General features: G+C 34.6%; 1 protein-coding gene across 3 annotated transcripts in view; it reads right to left on the bottom strand.

The window, feature by feature from the left end:
• The window catches only part of LOC150100495 (FERM, ARHGEF and pleckstrin domain-containing protein 2-like), a 726,486-nt gene that overhangs the window by 545,772 nt on the left and 166,165 nt on the right, over positions 1 to 14,549 (bottom strand). For all 3 annotated transcript variants that reach the window (XM_090403005.1, XM_090403006.1, XM_090403007.1), the window contains exon 8: positions 2,426 to 2,581. In XM_090403005.1, the coding sequence (XP_090259131.1) occupies positions 2,426 to 2,581 (156 nt within the window). The remainder of the gene's footprint in view (positions 1 to 2,425; positions 2,582 to 14,549) is intronic.

The raw sequence follows: 14,549 nt of genomic DNA, 5'->3' as shown, positions 1-14,549 counted from the left end.
GGTAGAAATGTGGAGGAGAGAGAGATGCGGGTGAGCAAGGAATTAATGACAGAAGTAATGTATGGAGATTCAATGATTCAAGGTGTGTAGAATAAGGTTATAATGAAGAGTGCAGAATAATGTCATAATGAAGAATGCTTTCCAGGAGGAACAACAGAGAATGTGTGAACGGAAATAAAGTGAATTGAGAATGTGGTTGAAATAATCTGAGATGTAATGAGAATTGGGTGGCGAGAGATTTGAGGTTAATGTTAGAAACACACACATATATATACATATATACAGTAAAACCCCGTTTTTATGTTCCCGCAATTTACATTTTCCTGTCATTTACGTCATTTTCTGTTGGTCCAGTCTTAAGGCCTATTCTTACGATATATTCTTTTCCTCCCATTAACAACTTGATGTGTATGTTATTTCCTGTGATTTGCATTTTTTCTCAGGTGGCAATACTGATTTTTGAATCGATTTCTGTGGAAATCTGCACATTTCTGTTTACAGATGGCACTGATTTCGGCTGTAGTTTCATTTCCGCTATCACGGTGACTTGCATGCTTGCAGCAGTAATGTAGTGATGTGATACCGTGATTTTTCTATCACAGTACGAATTGATATTGCAGAATTTCTACTACGTAATTTAGCGTGTGAAAGTTGCGGTGGTCGATTATCCATGTTAGTAACATGGAGAAAAAAAGACAGAAAATATATTTCAGTAGAAGAAAAGATGGCAATTCTGCGACTTGTAGATTGGCATGCAGGAACACATGTGCATTTAGCAAAAGATCTTGGACTCTCCATTCCACTTTGAACACGATAGTAAAAAACAGGTCAAGCATTGAACTCAATGCAAAGCAATCTGGCACTATGTCAAAAAAACAAAAAGCAAAAACAATCAACAATTAAAGATTTTTTTAACTAGATAAATGTAAGTAATTGTAAATTCATTTATTTTCAGTTATTAAATTTTGTAATCTAGTATGTAGACCCATATACTAGCAGTAAGTTGTCTTTTAGCCTTTTTTAATCTTTTTTTACATTTCCTGCTATTTACACTTTTTTCCCATCGGTTCCCAGAAAAGTGTAAAAAAAAAGGGGTTTTACTGTATATATGAAGCGTGTTCAAAAAAAGGCCGAACTTTTTAAATAGCGTGCCAAGAAAACATGCTGTGGCTACTGAGTGTACCTAGTGGCAGGTTTTGACAAGAAACTACCATTTGCTCCATTCTGCGATGAGCATTAGTCATCAAGTTACATCCGCTGAAGTGAGCATGTGCACAAGCTGTTTGTCGGATTAGTGACAAAGTGACAAAAAACATCATAACAGAAGATGAGATGTGGGTTTACTTGCATGGCTATGATGTTGAAACCAATCATTGCAGGGGGTGGGAAAGGATCTCCTCAACCAAAAAAAGCATGGATGAGTCAGTCAAAGATCAAAGGGATGTTGGTTGTGTTTTTTGATTGGAAAGGCATTATCCATTATGAATTTGTACCACATGGTCAGATGGTAAACAAAGAGTTGTACCAGGAAATTTTAACACATTTGAGAGATGCTGCGTGCAAGAAGAGGCCTGAATTGCAGAAAAAAACAGATTGGATGTTGCACCACAACAATGTGTCAGCTCATGCATTGCTCCTCATCTGAAGTTATATGGCAAAACATCAGACATCCATTGTGCCCCCATCCACCCTATTATCTGGACTTAGCCTGAGCAGACTTTTACCTGTTTCCCAAACTCAAAACCACTTGGAAAGGGGGACATTGTTTCCAAATCACAGAGGAGATTCATCAAAATGCGATTTATTTTAAAGTATACCAGCTAGCTAGAGACGTTAACACAGAATCAAGCAGACAGTTCCATCTATAAGCAAGTTAAAATAACTGTTGCTGCATGTGAATGAGATGCCAGATATCAAACAATCCAATTTTTTAAAAAAACTGTGTGTGTGTGTGTGTGAAAGAGAACTCACACACATGCACACACTGTTTAAAAAGTCAGGTGTGCAGCAACAATTTTTTAATTTGTTTTCAGATGGAACTATCTGTTTCATAATGTGTTAACTTGTCTGCTGGTTTGAATATAAATATCAGGTTATTAGATATCTAGACCTTTATTTATGTGCAGTGGCAATTTCTTCAACTTGTTTTCAAATGGGATTGTCTGTTTCATTCTGTGAGACAGCAAGAAGATAAACAATCTTTATGACAACTACTAAAAATGGCATAAGAGAACAAATTTATTTTCTGCTTAGAAAAAAAAAAAAAAAAAACAGTATGCTCTTTTTGTTTGAAAGAAAGCATCTGAAGTTATTCAAAATATTATGCCAACATTGATGAAAAAGGTTAGTTTTAAATAAAAACAATTGTCTTCATTACATATACATTACTTCTAATAATATCTAAGTTTAGAGCTGAAGTACTTACATAACCTTCTGGATGGAGTTTGATCAGGAAACGTTTTCTCTTAAAACTAAGCTTACGGATTTTTGCCCAAGAAAATGTGTTAATTTTGGTAAAGTTCTGAAATACCAATACACCCATATGAGCAACTGCTAAATTAAGAGGCACTCCTTCATGATCCTATAATAAGAACATCACAAATTTATAATTAAATTGAAAATGCTTAGCTATTTAAATACTCAAAGAGCAACATTTACAGTCATCAGCACATCTCAATTTCATATGAAAACTTGAGATTTTTTTTTTTTTTTTTTTTTTTTTTATCAAACTACTTTATGGGAATATTTTCAATCTGAGATAAATACAGACAAGTTTTCTTACGATGACCAGTAATGCACATTAGTGACTAGAAAAAAATCTTGAATATATATACATAAAAAAATTTAGTGATATTAACTATTAATAACTACTAATATAAATAATAACTATTAACTTGCAATAAATGCATGGTCCTTTGAACTGTAGGTCTCCATCATACAAACACATCCTGTATCTTGTCTTCCTCCTGGAGCAAATTTCTGCCAATACATTGCAAGGTTGCTAATACCTTGCAGTCATCATTTAATACAACTACTCAGAGCAATTCAGCAACTTTCTGAGGTCAATTGTACACTCAAATACATAAATATTATTGCAATAAAAATGACTCAGACAAGGTTTGGAAGCCAGGAAGCTAGTAATAATGTTAACTTAATTATCTAAGTACCAGTATAAGAATCTTGATTGAAGACAGGAAATATCAAGAAATGATGAATATGATGAACTATTAACAATGCTCAATTGGGTCTCTCAATTTCTTTCATCATCATTAATTTAAAGAACTTTTATTGTTAAAAGACCAGTGCCCTTATTCACTAATGTACCTCTACGATCGGTACATTAGTGAATAAGGACACTACATCAAGACTAGCCATAATGTCCATTTCTGATATTTTAATACTCTTGATTTTTTCTACAAATTGTTGAGAGTTTTTAATGTGGGTCTCTGTGTGTCTAATTGTTCCTTTCAGTCCATACTATTCACACCAGCTGCCATACCTTTTCTTGAATTCATTCATACTACTTGCACACACAACATCCAACAGCAACCCATTCCAATCATGCACCACTATATGAGAGAAAAATCTAGCACTCACCCCCTTCTTGACAGCATTCATTCTCAACTTCCAGGGATTCTCATGTGTTCTTTCCCCACAATCCATAAATGAAAAATTCCATTTACTGAAATTCTGCATAACCCTTTCAGAAGTTTGTAACTCTCAATCTTATCATCCCTCTTTCTCCTGTTTGCTAGTGTCTGCAGCCTAACTTTAAGGCTTTTTTTTTTTTTTAAATCACTCTGACACATGAGAGATTGCAGATTTCATAGCAAATTGATGCTATTGGTGTTAAGAGAGAAAGCATCTACTGATGGTCTTTTTCAACAGCTGAAGGTTGTATTCAGATAGAGAACAGCTCTTGGAGAAGTAAGTTCCAGAGAATAGCAATGCCTAGCACCAAACTGGAATAAGGATAAAGGAATTTTTTCAAGTAGCCTCTACAAACTTTGCTGCTACCCTCCCAGTCAAGACTTGTTCTGCAGGGTAATTTCCAATGAAGTGAATAAAATACAGCAAATTTCAGACAGGCAGCCCGATTTGTTTCATATGTCGAGAGCTTGAAATAATTAATCATATCTTTTATTACTGCCCCTAATGAGATGTATCTGGCTTCATATTTAGTATGGCCCTGTGTGCTCATATTTCTGCAGTTTCCTCCACCAATCACCAAAAAAATCAAAATCATCATCTTTCTAATTTTAGAATTCAAGTACCATTTATGGAAAATCTGGAAAAAGGATGCACAAAACCTAGCAAGAAAATTATACTCAATGATAATCGGAGTTTTCTACAGCTCTATTTTGAAATTTATGCCTTTAGAGAAGTTCATTTTGGAGAACTCTAGCTTCATAAAGTATTCGTGCACACCACCAATACTATGCAGGCTAAGAAATGACAGAATTGAAATTTGTCTGACACTTCCATTTGTTTACCTTTAATCACTTCAGAACCAGAAAGTAATCCAATGAATATGTAATGTCCCTAGAAGGAGAAAGTCCTATGAAGCCCTGGACAGAGAAGGTTAACACAAAGCAGGCTGGCCTCGAGGGCTTCCATCCAAGTATGGACTTCATCCACCTCTTTCTTTCAGGTCTTCAGAAGCAGTGAAACCCATGGCAATTAAGATATCAAGAGATTGGAATGAACCCACAACTGATAGTATGTAACTGAGGTCTCAGTTTAGACTTATGATGTATTTTTGAATAAACTGAATTGCCTGGTCTCTGAAGAGAACCAACCAGGTCAAAACAGCTGTCAGGCCAGTGAAGCCATTATTAAAATGAATTAAAATGCTCTAATAAAAGGTGAATACATCGAATGCTTGGGCAGTGCATGTGTCTTTTAAGTAGTGCATGCTAAGGCAATTCTGATGTTGAAGATTGTATTCTCAGCTATCAGGTCAAAAGTTCGAAACTTCCAAACTATCTCTATATACTGGGTTTTGAAATAATGTTGAGTCTTTAATATCCACTATTGCTATATAATTTATGTGGCTGAAATGAAGTCACGTGGCTCTTTGATAATAACATATTTCACTTACTGTCTTATAAATCATCATCAGTGGGTATAAACGAGCACTGGAAGGTTTGAATCTATTGGATTACAAATATATGCTATAGATGTTAACTCTTTTAAATGCAGTACCGGTTGGCCGAGTGGATAGCATACCTGCTCTCAAACCAACAGGGCATGGGTTCAGGTCCCACTGCTGGCATGGTTGCTTGTAAAATTCTGTTCTGGATAGATTGTATAGCTCCTTGAGTTTATAGGGCTCGTATTTTTTTATTTTTTTTTTAAAAAAACTTTAGTATTATCAGGATTCTGGAAAAAAAATTAAATAGAAATATTTGATACAAATGAAAATGACAATTCCCAAAATTTTGGGAATGGATAAATTATTGCTGCGGCTAACTAAGCTCTGATTTACTTAACAGGACTTTGATGCTTTCTTTAAATGGACATTAATATTTGAAAATACTAGTATGAACAACTTAGTATTTTTGAATTTTTTTAAATCAAAAATAATTAAACAGCAACCACATTATTACACTATTACACAACCACAGTAATAAATTTTAATGAAAGTACAGATATTTTGTACTGAAAATAACAGTACATCATCAGTGTGTAGAAACAACAAGCAAATCAAAGAACAGGAATACAATAGGTTACATTGCAACAATTGGTTTTCCAATTAAAAATGGCTGCCACAAGCTAAAAATACAAATATGATACTGATATTAATACTAATAAATAATATTAAAATTATTTTTGATGTTTACATCAGTTTCCCAACCTTCTTTCATGTATGCCCCATTTTTTAATGTTAGTTTTTGTGGTGCACCCCCCCACACACACACACACCTCTCCCCCTTGCAATTCTTCTGTTCAGACACTGACAAAACCCATAAAAGTTAACAAAACAAAAATAACTAAGAATTAATTAACATTTTTAAATATTCATACAAATTTAAATACGTCACCAAATCTTTAAAAAGTGTATAGATCTGGCATCACTGCACAGACTGCTGAATTGTATCGGTCTTTCAGAAACATTTGCGATTTCATCACAGGAAGTCTCGAATGTTCTGAAAATGTTTCTGCAAGTATAAATAAGGTTTGAAATGGCAAGATGGCAGTAACACTGCAACAGTGACCAAGAGCGAGAAGTCAATGGTCGGCATTATTTTACTCCTATTCGCAATGACTGTGATATATGATATAAAAACAAACTTTTCTAGTGTAGAAAAATGGATAAATTTTTAATTGGGTGTAAGTGGACATCTGATGACTGTGGAGCATCGAAGTCAACAAATTCAGGTTCACAGAATATCACTCCAAGAGTAAAATCAAGAAAGTATGCAGCAGAATATTTAGATTTCGGTTTTACAAAGACTGAAGTAAATGATGAAGAATGACCACTGTGTGTTATTTGTTCGAAAAGTCTGGCAGCTGATAACATGAAATAGAATAAACTTAAAAGATATTTGGAAGCACTTAATAAAGAGTATGTTAAGAAACATCGAGAGGTCTTTGCTGCCAAACTGAAATGTTTTGAAAAGTAAAAATCTAGCATTAAGAAATGTTTTGCCTGTAAATGAAAAAGTTTTATTATTATTATTATTTTTATAATGTGACACTCCAGGGAGTCCAAAGATTCATCGAGGGAGAGTGTGCCAACAGCATCGAACGATTGACCCCTTCCAACTACTAACTGTGCTCAAACTTGGCTAACTTTTTGTGTGAGCCATGAGTAGCAGAGGCTCTACCAATCGACCAACCTTTGCAAACTTCTTACAAAGTTGCATAAATAATAGCTAGGTGCAAAAAGCCCCACACTATCGGAGAAGACCTAATTCTGCCAGCTGCGATTGATGTTGTTGAAACTAAGCTTGGAGAAAGTTTTACTAAACAACTACAATGCACTGTCATTGAATTAAATTGATGATCTTTACACATATCACAAGCCCTTGTGATATGTGTAAAGATACGCAGCAACAACTTTCGTCGAAGCTTTGTGACCAATTATTCTCAATTCAGCTTGATGAATCAACAGATAGCAACAAGGATTATCATTTAATTGCTTATGTATTATTGTTTGGTAAACAGTTATTGTTTTGTTAACCAATAAAAAGAAGAGTCACAACACTTGAATTGTTCAAAATATTGTACAATTTTATATGCAGGGCAAACATACAGTGGAAAATTTGTGTTGGAATTGTACTGATGTTGCTCGAATTATGTCTGGAAGGTTTAAAAGTTTACAAGTGCTTGTGAGGGAAAATTCCACACAATGCATTTGGACACATTGCATGATTCATAGAGAAGCTCTTGGTGCAAAGGAAATGAGTCCTGGTCTAAACATTGAGTTAACAACCATTATAAACAAGGTGAATTATAAAAATAAGACTCTTAAAATCAAGACTTTTTCTGAACTTTGCAAAGACATGGCTGGAGAGGAACTTTCAGCATCACTATTTTACTGCAAGACAAGATGGTTATCATGGGGAAAATGTTTACAATGTGTTTATGAATTAAGAGATGAAATAGCAATCTTCTTGGAAGAGGAAAATCATGAAGAGACCACTAGAGACCACTTATTTGTGATGAAATGAGCAAGTTGGTGGACATATCCATGAAACTAAATATATTCAACCTGCAACTCCAAGGAAAAAATACACATATCTTAGAGATGAGTGACAAAGTTAATGCTTTTTGTAAAAAACTAGAGTTATTGAGCAAAAAGGTAAAGCAACAAAAATTAGAAACATTTGCAAATGTGGATGAATTTATCAAAACCTACAAGCCAGAAGAGCAACATATCAAAGTTTTTATTTGCAACTACTAAAAATCATTTAACAACGTTAATGAAGAATTTTAGAAACTATTTTATAACCATGACATTATGTTGCACCTCCACTTCATTTACCACAATTCTCACATAAACTAATGGTTCCTTCATTCTTTCAATGTCATCACCTGGATGATATACTCTTGCAATGTGCTCACTCAGTAATTCCACTATATCGACCGATTCCGTGACCTCCTTGCCATCGGCATTCCTTAAAATCATTCTGCCATGTACAGTTTTTCTTTTACTTGAAGCATATTGAAAGAACTGTTTGGGATTCTCTTTAGCTTGCATAGCTAGTTTCTGCTTTTGCTTTTCTTACCATACTCGTTACCCTACTGGCCTGCGCTTTATACTGTTTGTATGCCTGCAGGTCACCTTTCTCTTTAAATTCCCTCCACAGTTGTTTCTTTTTTTGCAGCTCAAGCTTAATGGTGTTATTCATTCATTTAACCCTTACTTGTTTTACTATTCGGACCTTAGGTATACAATCAGCAAATGCTCCTTGACCACTTCCCATGATCTATCGACATCCAGCCCGTGCAGTTTTACTTGCCATGGCAAGTAACCAAGCAATCTCCTAAGCTTGTCATACTCGCCAGCATGGTAATTCCACATATATCCTGTCTTAATCGAAAATTCTACAACTTTAGCCATCTCCCAGGTCAAGCCATCTCCCATCACCTTATGATCACTCTCACCAATAGGTGGCAACATGGTCATATTCATTACAGTCAAATTCTCAGATGCTATTACCAGGTCAAGCACTCTCAAACCCCTAGTATTTTCTATTACATGCTGTCTCAGATAGTCATCCCTTAGTAACTGAATAAAATCCAGTTCCTTCCTCACATGTGTCCTCTCCTCCTTCAGGTCAATGTTACCATAGTTGAAATCCCCCATAATAATTACCCTCCTTCCACTCATTTCATCAATTTGTTTATGCATACTATCTCCACTATCTATTCCATCACCTGGTCTATAGCAGCACCCAACTGTATATTTTGTTCTGCTAGTCTCAATCTCACACCAAATAGCCTCAAATGAGCTCTTTTCACTATCCTGCAATACAACTTCTATTCTCCTTGGCTGCAGTTCATTAGCTATCATCAATAACACTCCTTCCCCCCATTTTATTATCTCTGTCCCTCCTAAACACACTATAACCTACACATTCTATCCCACTAACTATATCTTCCATCAGACATGTTTCACTAATTCCAATAATCTGTGGCCAGGAAGAGTCAACCAAGGCCAAAAATTCTTCCTTCTTGTTCCTAATACTCCTGGCATTAGTATACATGAAATGCACAGGTCCCTTTGTCCCACCCCTATCTTGATGCGTTATTCTAACTATTCCATTCTGATTTCTCGTCCCTAGTACTGGCTCGGGTACATTATATACAATATTTAATAAGCAAATAATGAATTAAGAATAAGTAATACGTTCTTTGTTCATAAAATACAACATAAAGTAACATGATAGAATACAAGATGGCAAAAATCTGTAATCGATTATAGCTAATAGAGAAATCATGACAGAAAAAAAATTATTGATCTAAGAGTTCTAACATTAGCAGATATAAGAAGTGACCATAAGTTAATTTATTGAAAAATAAAACTAACAACGAATAAAATAAAAACAACATATAGGAAAAAAATACAGGATAGAATTACTGTAGGATGTAAATATAAGACATCTATAAAGGAAATATTGTTACATAGAAACATTAAAAGAAAAAAACAAGCAAACAGTATAAGAAGAAGGACGGGCAGCTTTTAAGGACGATGTACATGAAATAGCAGAAGAAGCAACAGGAGAAAAAAAAGCAATCAGTACAAAAACTAATCAGAGATGGACATCATTGAGAAAAATAATAGAAAAAAATTAGTACAAAAACTAATCAGAGATGGGCATCATGGTTTAAACTTCCTACTGGCTCGGACGTATATACATGTCCAGCAAAACCTGGATACGATTCATCTGCCAATTGCTTGAACTGCTGAGGGTTGTAATCTTTGCAGAAGGCAGAGTGCGGAGGCTGTTACTAAGGAAAAATATGGATAAGAAAAACATGAATACAATTTGGCCATCATGTCCATTAGAAGGTGTGATAATCGTTCAAGCTGAGAAGAACACTTAATCAGATTACCTCACGTACATCGTTACATGCAGTTGCTTGCTGTTTGCTAACTGGAATCTTAGTTATATTAGACTAAATACATACCAGTTATATCTACTTCTACTTTTCTACTTCTTTTATAGTATAATTAGAGTTTGTAATGCCAGTGCAAAATAAGAGATCGTTTCATACTAAAATATTGTATCACCTTGGAAGACCAATATTGCAATCAATTTTTTTGCTAATTATCTTAAGTCATCAATATATTTTATTCTTCCAGAACTTCATTCAAGATAATTATTTTTATCAAACAATTATTTAAGAAATTAATGAAAAACGAATCTAAAAAAAAAAAAAGACAGTCTTTCAGTTCCAAATTAGTTCTTTATTTCTTTAATCATAATCTTAGTTCAAAGATTAGTTCGCAGATTGTGTAAAGTTCCCATTTTTACAATTTTGCTTTATAGAGAACTATACATAAATCTTGAATAATATCATGTATAATAACATGACAATATTTCATGCCAGCTGGGGCGTCACCCGGTTAAACAAGGCCCCCGCTGTTTTCACCAAGGAACCAGGACATACAGCGAAAAGTCAGCTACTGGAACAAATCTGAAAACACACCCCAACTCAACCTCACCAGAGTTAAAGATCGGTACTATCAACATAAGAAGCCTGAATGGCAAAGAAATGGAGCTAGCTGAGGAATTAGATAAGTACCAGATCGACATAATAGGAGTGACTGAAACAAAAAAAAGACAAAAACTGGTGAGATCTTTCTGAGCAATAAATACAAAATGTTATATTTAGGAAATGACAATCAAGGAAAAGAAGGAGTAGCCATAGTATTCAACACAAAATATGAGGCTATGCTTCTTGAATGGCAGGCAGTCTCAAGTAGACTGTATAATATGTGGGAAAATATGAGAATGGGGAACTGGACAATGAGACTTATTTGTGCCTATGGTCCCACAGATGGTTCTACTAAGGTAGAAGTGGAGGAATTTTTTTGATGCTTTAGAAAAAGCAACTGACACAATGAAAAAGGAAAAGTTGGTCCTTGTTGGGGGATCTGAATAGCAGAGTAGGAAATGATTGTCAGACATACAAAAATATTTTGGGAAAATTTGGAGTAAAGAGCAAAGCTAATAATAATGGCAAACTTCTGCTCAGGATATGGACTGGTTATTCCTAACACCATGTTCCAACTTAAAAATGTGCACAAATTCACATGGAGAGAACAGGCAAGGAATAAGAAAAGTACAGAGTGTACAGAGGATTTGAAATTGGAAGCGATCACTATTTAGACTTGAGCAGGATAAAACTGAATTTCATATTGAAAAGAATAACATGTAAGAAAGTTTTAAAGCAGATAAAAGTTGAGCAACATTCAGATGTGAACTGTAGACTAAAATACACAAACATCATTGAAGAAAAAAAAATGAAAGAGTTTGAGAACAGGAACCAAACGTTGGAGATTCAGTGGCAAGCCTTGAAGAAAACCCTGAATGATTCAGCCAGAGAGGCATGTGGTGAGGTTGTCTGCAGGGATAGAAAAATCAGAACTCCATGGTGGACACAGGAAGTTAAAGAGGCAGTGAAGGAAAAGAAGAAATCATATCAAAAGTTCCTGGCAAATAAGTCAGCGTTTGCTCTTAGAGAATACACAGACAAATGTAAGAAAGTGAAACACTGTAAAACTAGCTAAACAAAAGTTATGCGAGGACTTTGGCAAGAACATAGAAAATAAATATCAAGAAGGTGGTAAGATATTCTGGAAGTTGTTGAAAAAGATTAGAAATGGAGGAAAGAGTGCTGTAAAAGGAGTTAGAGATGATAAAGGTGAAATGAAAACTGGAGAAAAAGATATCCTTGAAGTATGGAGCAATTACTTTGAAAAACTGCTAAATGAAACAAGCAGTGGTGACAGCACAGTGATAAAAAAACACTGACCAGGCATGCAGTCAGGAATACATATCCATACTTGAAGTAGAAAAAGCCATCAAAGGCTTGAAATGTGGAAAGGCAGCAGGAATAGATGATATTCGACCAGAAATGGTGAAGTAAGGTGGTATAAAGTCTTACAGTGGCTGCACTGCATAGTTCAGAAAGCCAGGACAGAGGGACGAATTCCCAATGATTGGAGTAGAGATCTAATAGCGCCCATATATAAAAAAAGGGAAATAAAATTGAATGTGAGAATTACAGAGGTATTTACCTACTGAGTGTTCCTGGCAAGATCAATGCAAGTATACTTGAGAAACGGTTGAGAAGAATTGTGGAAGAAAAGCTTTGTGAAGAACAAGCTGGATTCAGGCCAAATAGAAGCTGTCAGGATCACATCTTCACTTTACGACAAATAATCGAGAAAGCATGGGGATATAACAAAGATCTGTATTTAAGTTTTGTCGATCTGGAAAAGGCATATGACAAGGTGCGAAGAGAGAAGGTATTCAATACGCTACAGTTATATGGTGTCAATGGGGCATTATATCAAGCAATAATTAGCCTGTATTTGAGTTATAAGTCAGCAGTTAGAATAGAAGTACTGGAAGATGGTTTAATGTTAAATATGGTGTGAGACAATGATGTACATTATCCCCTCTGTTATTCATTATCTATATGGATCACAATATGAAGGAAAGTGGTATTAAACATGATATCAGAATTGAAGATGTTAATCTCAGCTCTTTGCTTTTATGCGGAAGATGTTATACTTCTGAATAAATCCGCTACAAGTTTGCATGATTCCCTGACTAAACTGAATAACTGTTGTAATAGATATGGTATGAAGGTCAGCATTAAAAAGACAAAGACAATGAAAACAGGTAGAATTGTTGAAAATGTCAACTGTGTTGTGAACGGGGAACCTGTGGAACAAGTAAAACATTTCAGCTACTTAGGCACAATTTTTACTGAAGATGGTAAATTAAATATGGAAATAGCAACAGAATCAACAAAGCTGGTGTGGTAGGAAGTCAAATGAATAAATTCATATGGAATAAGAGAGAAATTAGTGGGAACACTAAATTAGCTGTATACAAGACAGTGTTCAAACCAGTTTTAACTTATGGATCTGAGAGCTGGGTCAGAAGTAAAACCTTGACCAAAGACTAGAGACACGCAGATATAAGAGTCCTGAGAATGAATAGAGGCATGAACAGATGGCATCAATGGCAATATCATATTAAAAACGAGAATATTAGGAAAGAACTTGACATTGTCTGCATCCAGGAATGCGTTAGAAGAGCTAATCTCAGGTGGTATGGTCACTTAAACAGAATGGGCAAGGAAAGATTGGCAAAACAAGTGTTCTCTGCCAGGTTGGCAGGAAAACAACCCAGAGGAAGACCAAGATATAGGTGGTTTGATAGGGTACAAAGTGCCTTAGACGACAGAAATATAAGATCTGATAATATTCGTGTCTTGACAAGTAACAGACTGATCTGGAGGAAAATTGTAGATAGGAAGTTAGCAATGATGTAAATTTTTCATGTAGTACTATCATATCCTGTACATCCCTTGAGGGTACATGTCAGGAATTTGATGATGATGATAATATCATGTAATGTATAATCTTTATAGCGGAATCTGTAATTTTTTATACTTCAACTTTCTTAGTTTCCACGAACTGCTCATTACAAATTGAAATAAACAGCTTTTATGAAGTAAACTGTTATGTACATATTTTCTGCTAATTTAGACATTATGCAGCAGTTTTGAAAAAGTAGTACTTTCTCTATAGTTTATCACTCAAAACACGTATAGGTGCATGCATTAAAAGTGAAATTTCATTTCCAAACTTTTCATAATAGAATTAAAATTGTATTTTGTTTTTGATGGCTAAATCCTCCCCCCCCCCCCAAAAAAAAAAAAACTATCTCACACACACATGCAAAACCGAAGTAATTGTACAAAATGACTTAATTTCCAATATCAAAATTAAATTGTGATTATTATAAATTTGCAAAATTTATATATTTTCTCACTTATATTATTTTCTCATTATTATAAATCAGGATATTATGTGATATTGGTAACAGGGGAAATTAATGTTTAAGAAACAGTTTTAATCTACAGAAGCAACATGAGAATAAAATGTATCGAATATATGCTAATGAGAAAGATGAAAAACAAAACAAATTTCTGCATGTATTTGGCTATTTGCATGGAACTATTTAGTGTGACTACTGAGACGTGTTCTTTTCCCTCTTTCTCAGTAATCATTGTTAGCTTACACTGTTACTCAAGCAGAAAGGAATATTAGCAAGTATATCTAAGACACAATTCATTTTTGAGAATGGCAAGTAGCAGCAACAGTAATAGTAACATTCAGGGTAAAAAAAAAAAAAAAAAAAAAAAAAAATTGGAGATGTATAAAAATTGGTTGATTCACCTTTCTTACTCCAATGATTATGATGAGGGAAATTTTTCTAGCTCTGAAGATGGCCATTTTGCCTGTAGTTTAGACATGCCTTCGTGCAGAAAACTGACAATCACTACTAAACACA

Source organism: Typopeltis vanoorti, chromosome 13 (genome assembly GCF_054136105.1).
Source record: "Typopeltis vanoorti isolate ZY-2024b chromosome 13, IOZ_Tvanoo_1.0, whole genome shotgun sequence".
NCBI lineage: Eukaryota > Metazoa > Arthropoda > Arachnida > Uropygi > Thelyphonidae > Typopeltis > Typopeltis vanoorti.
The sequence above is the reverse complement of the archived record's forward strand: the minus strand, read 5'-3'. Positions and strand labels throughout refer to the sequence as shown.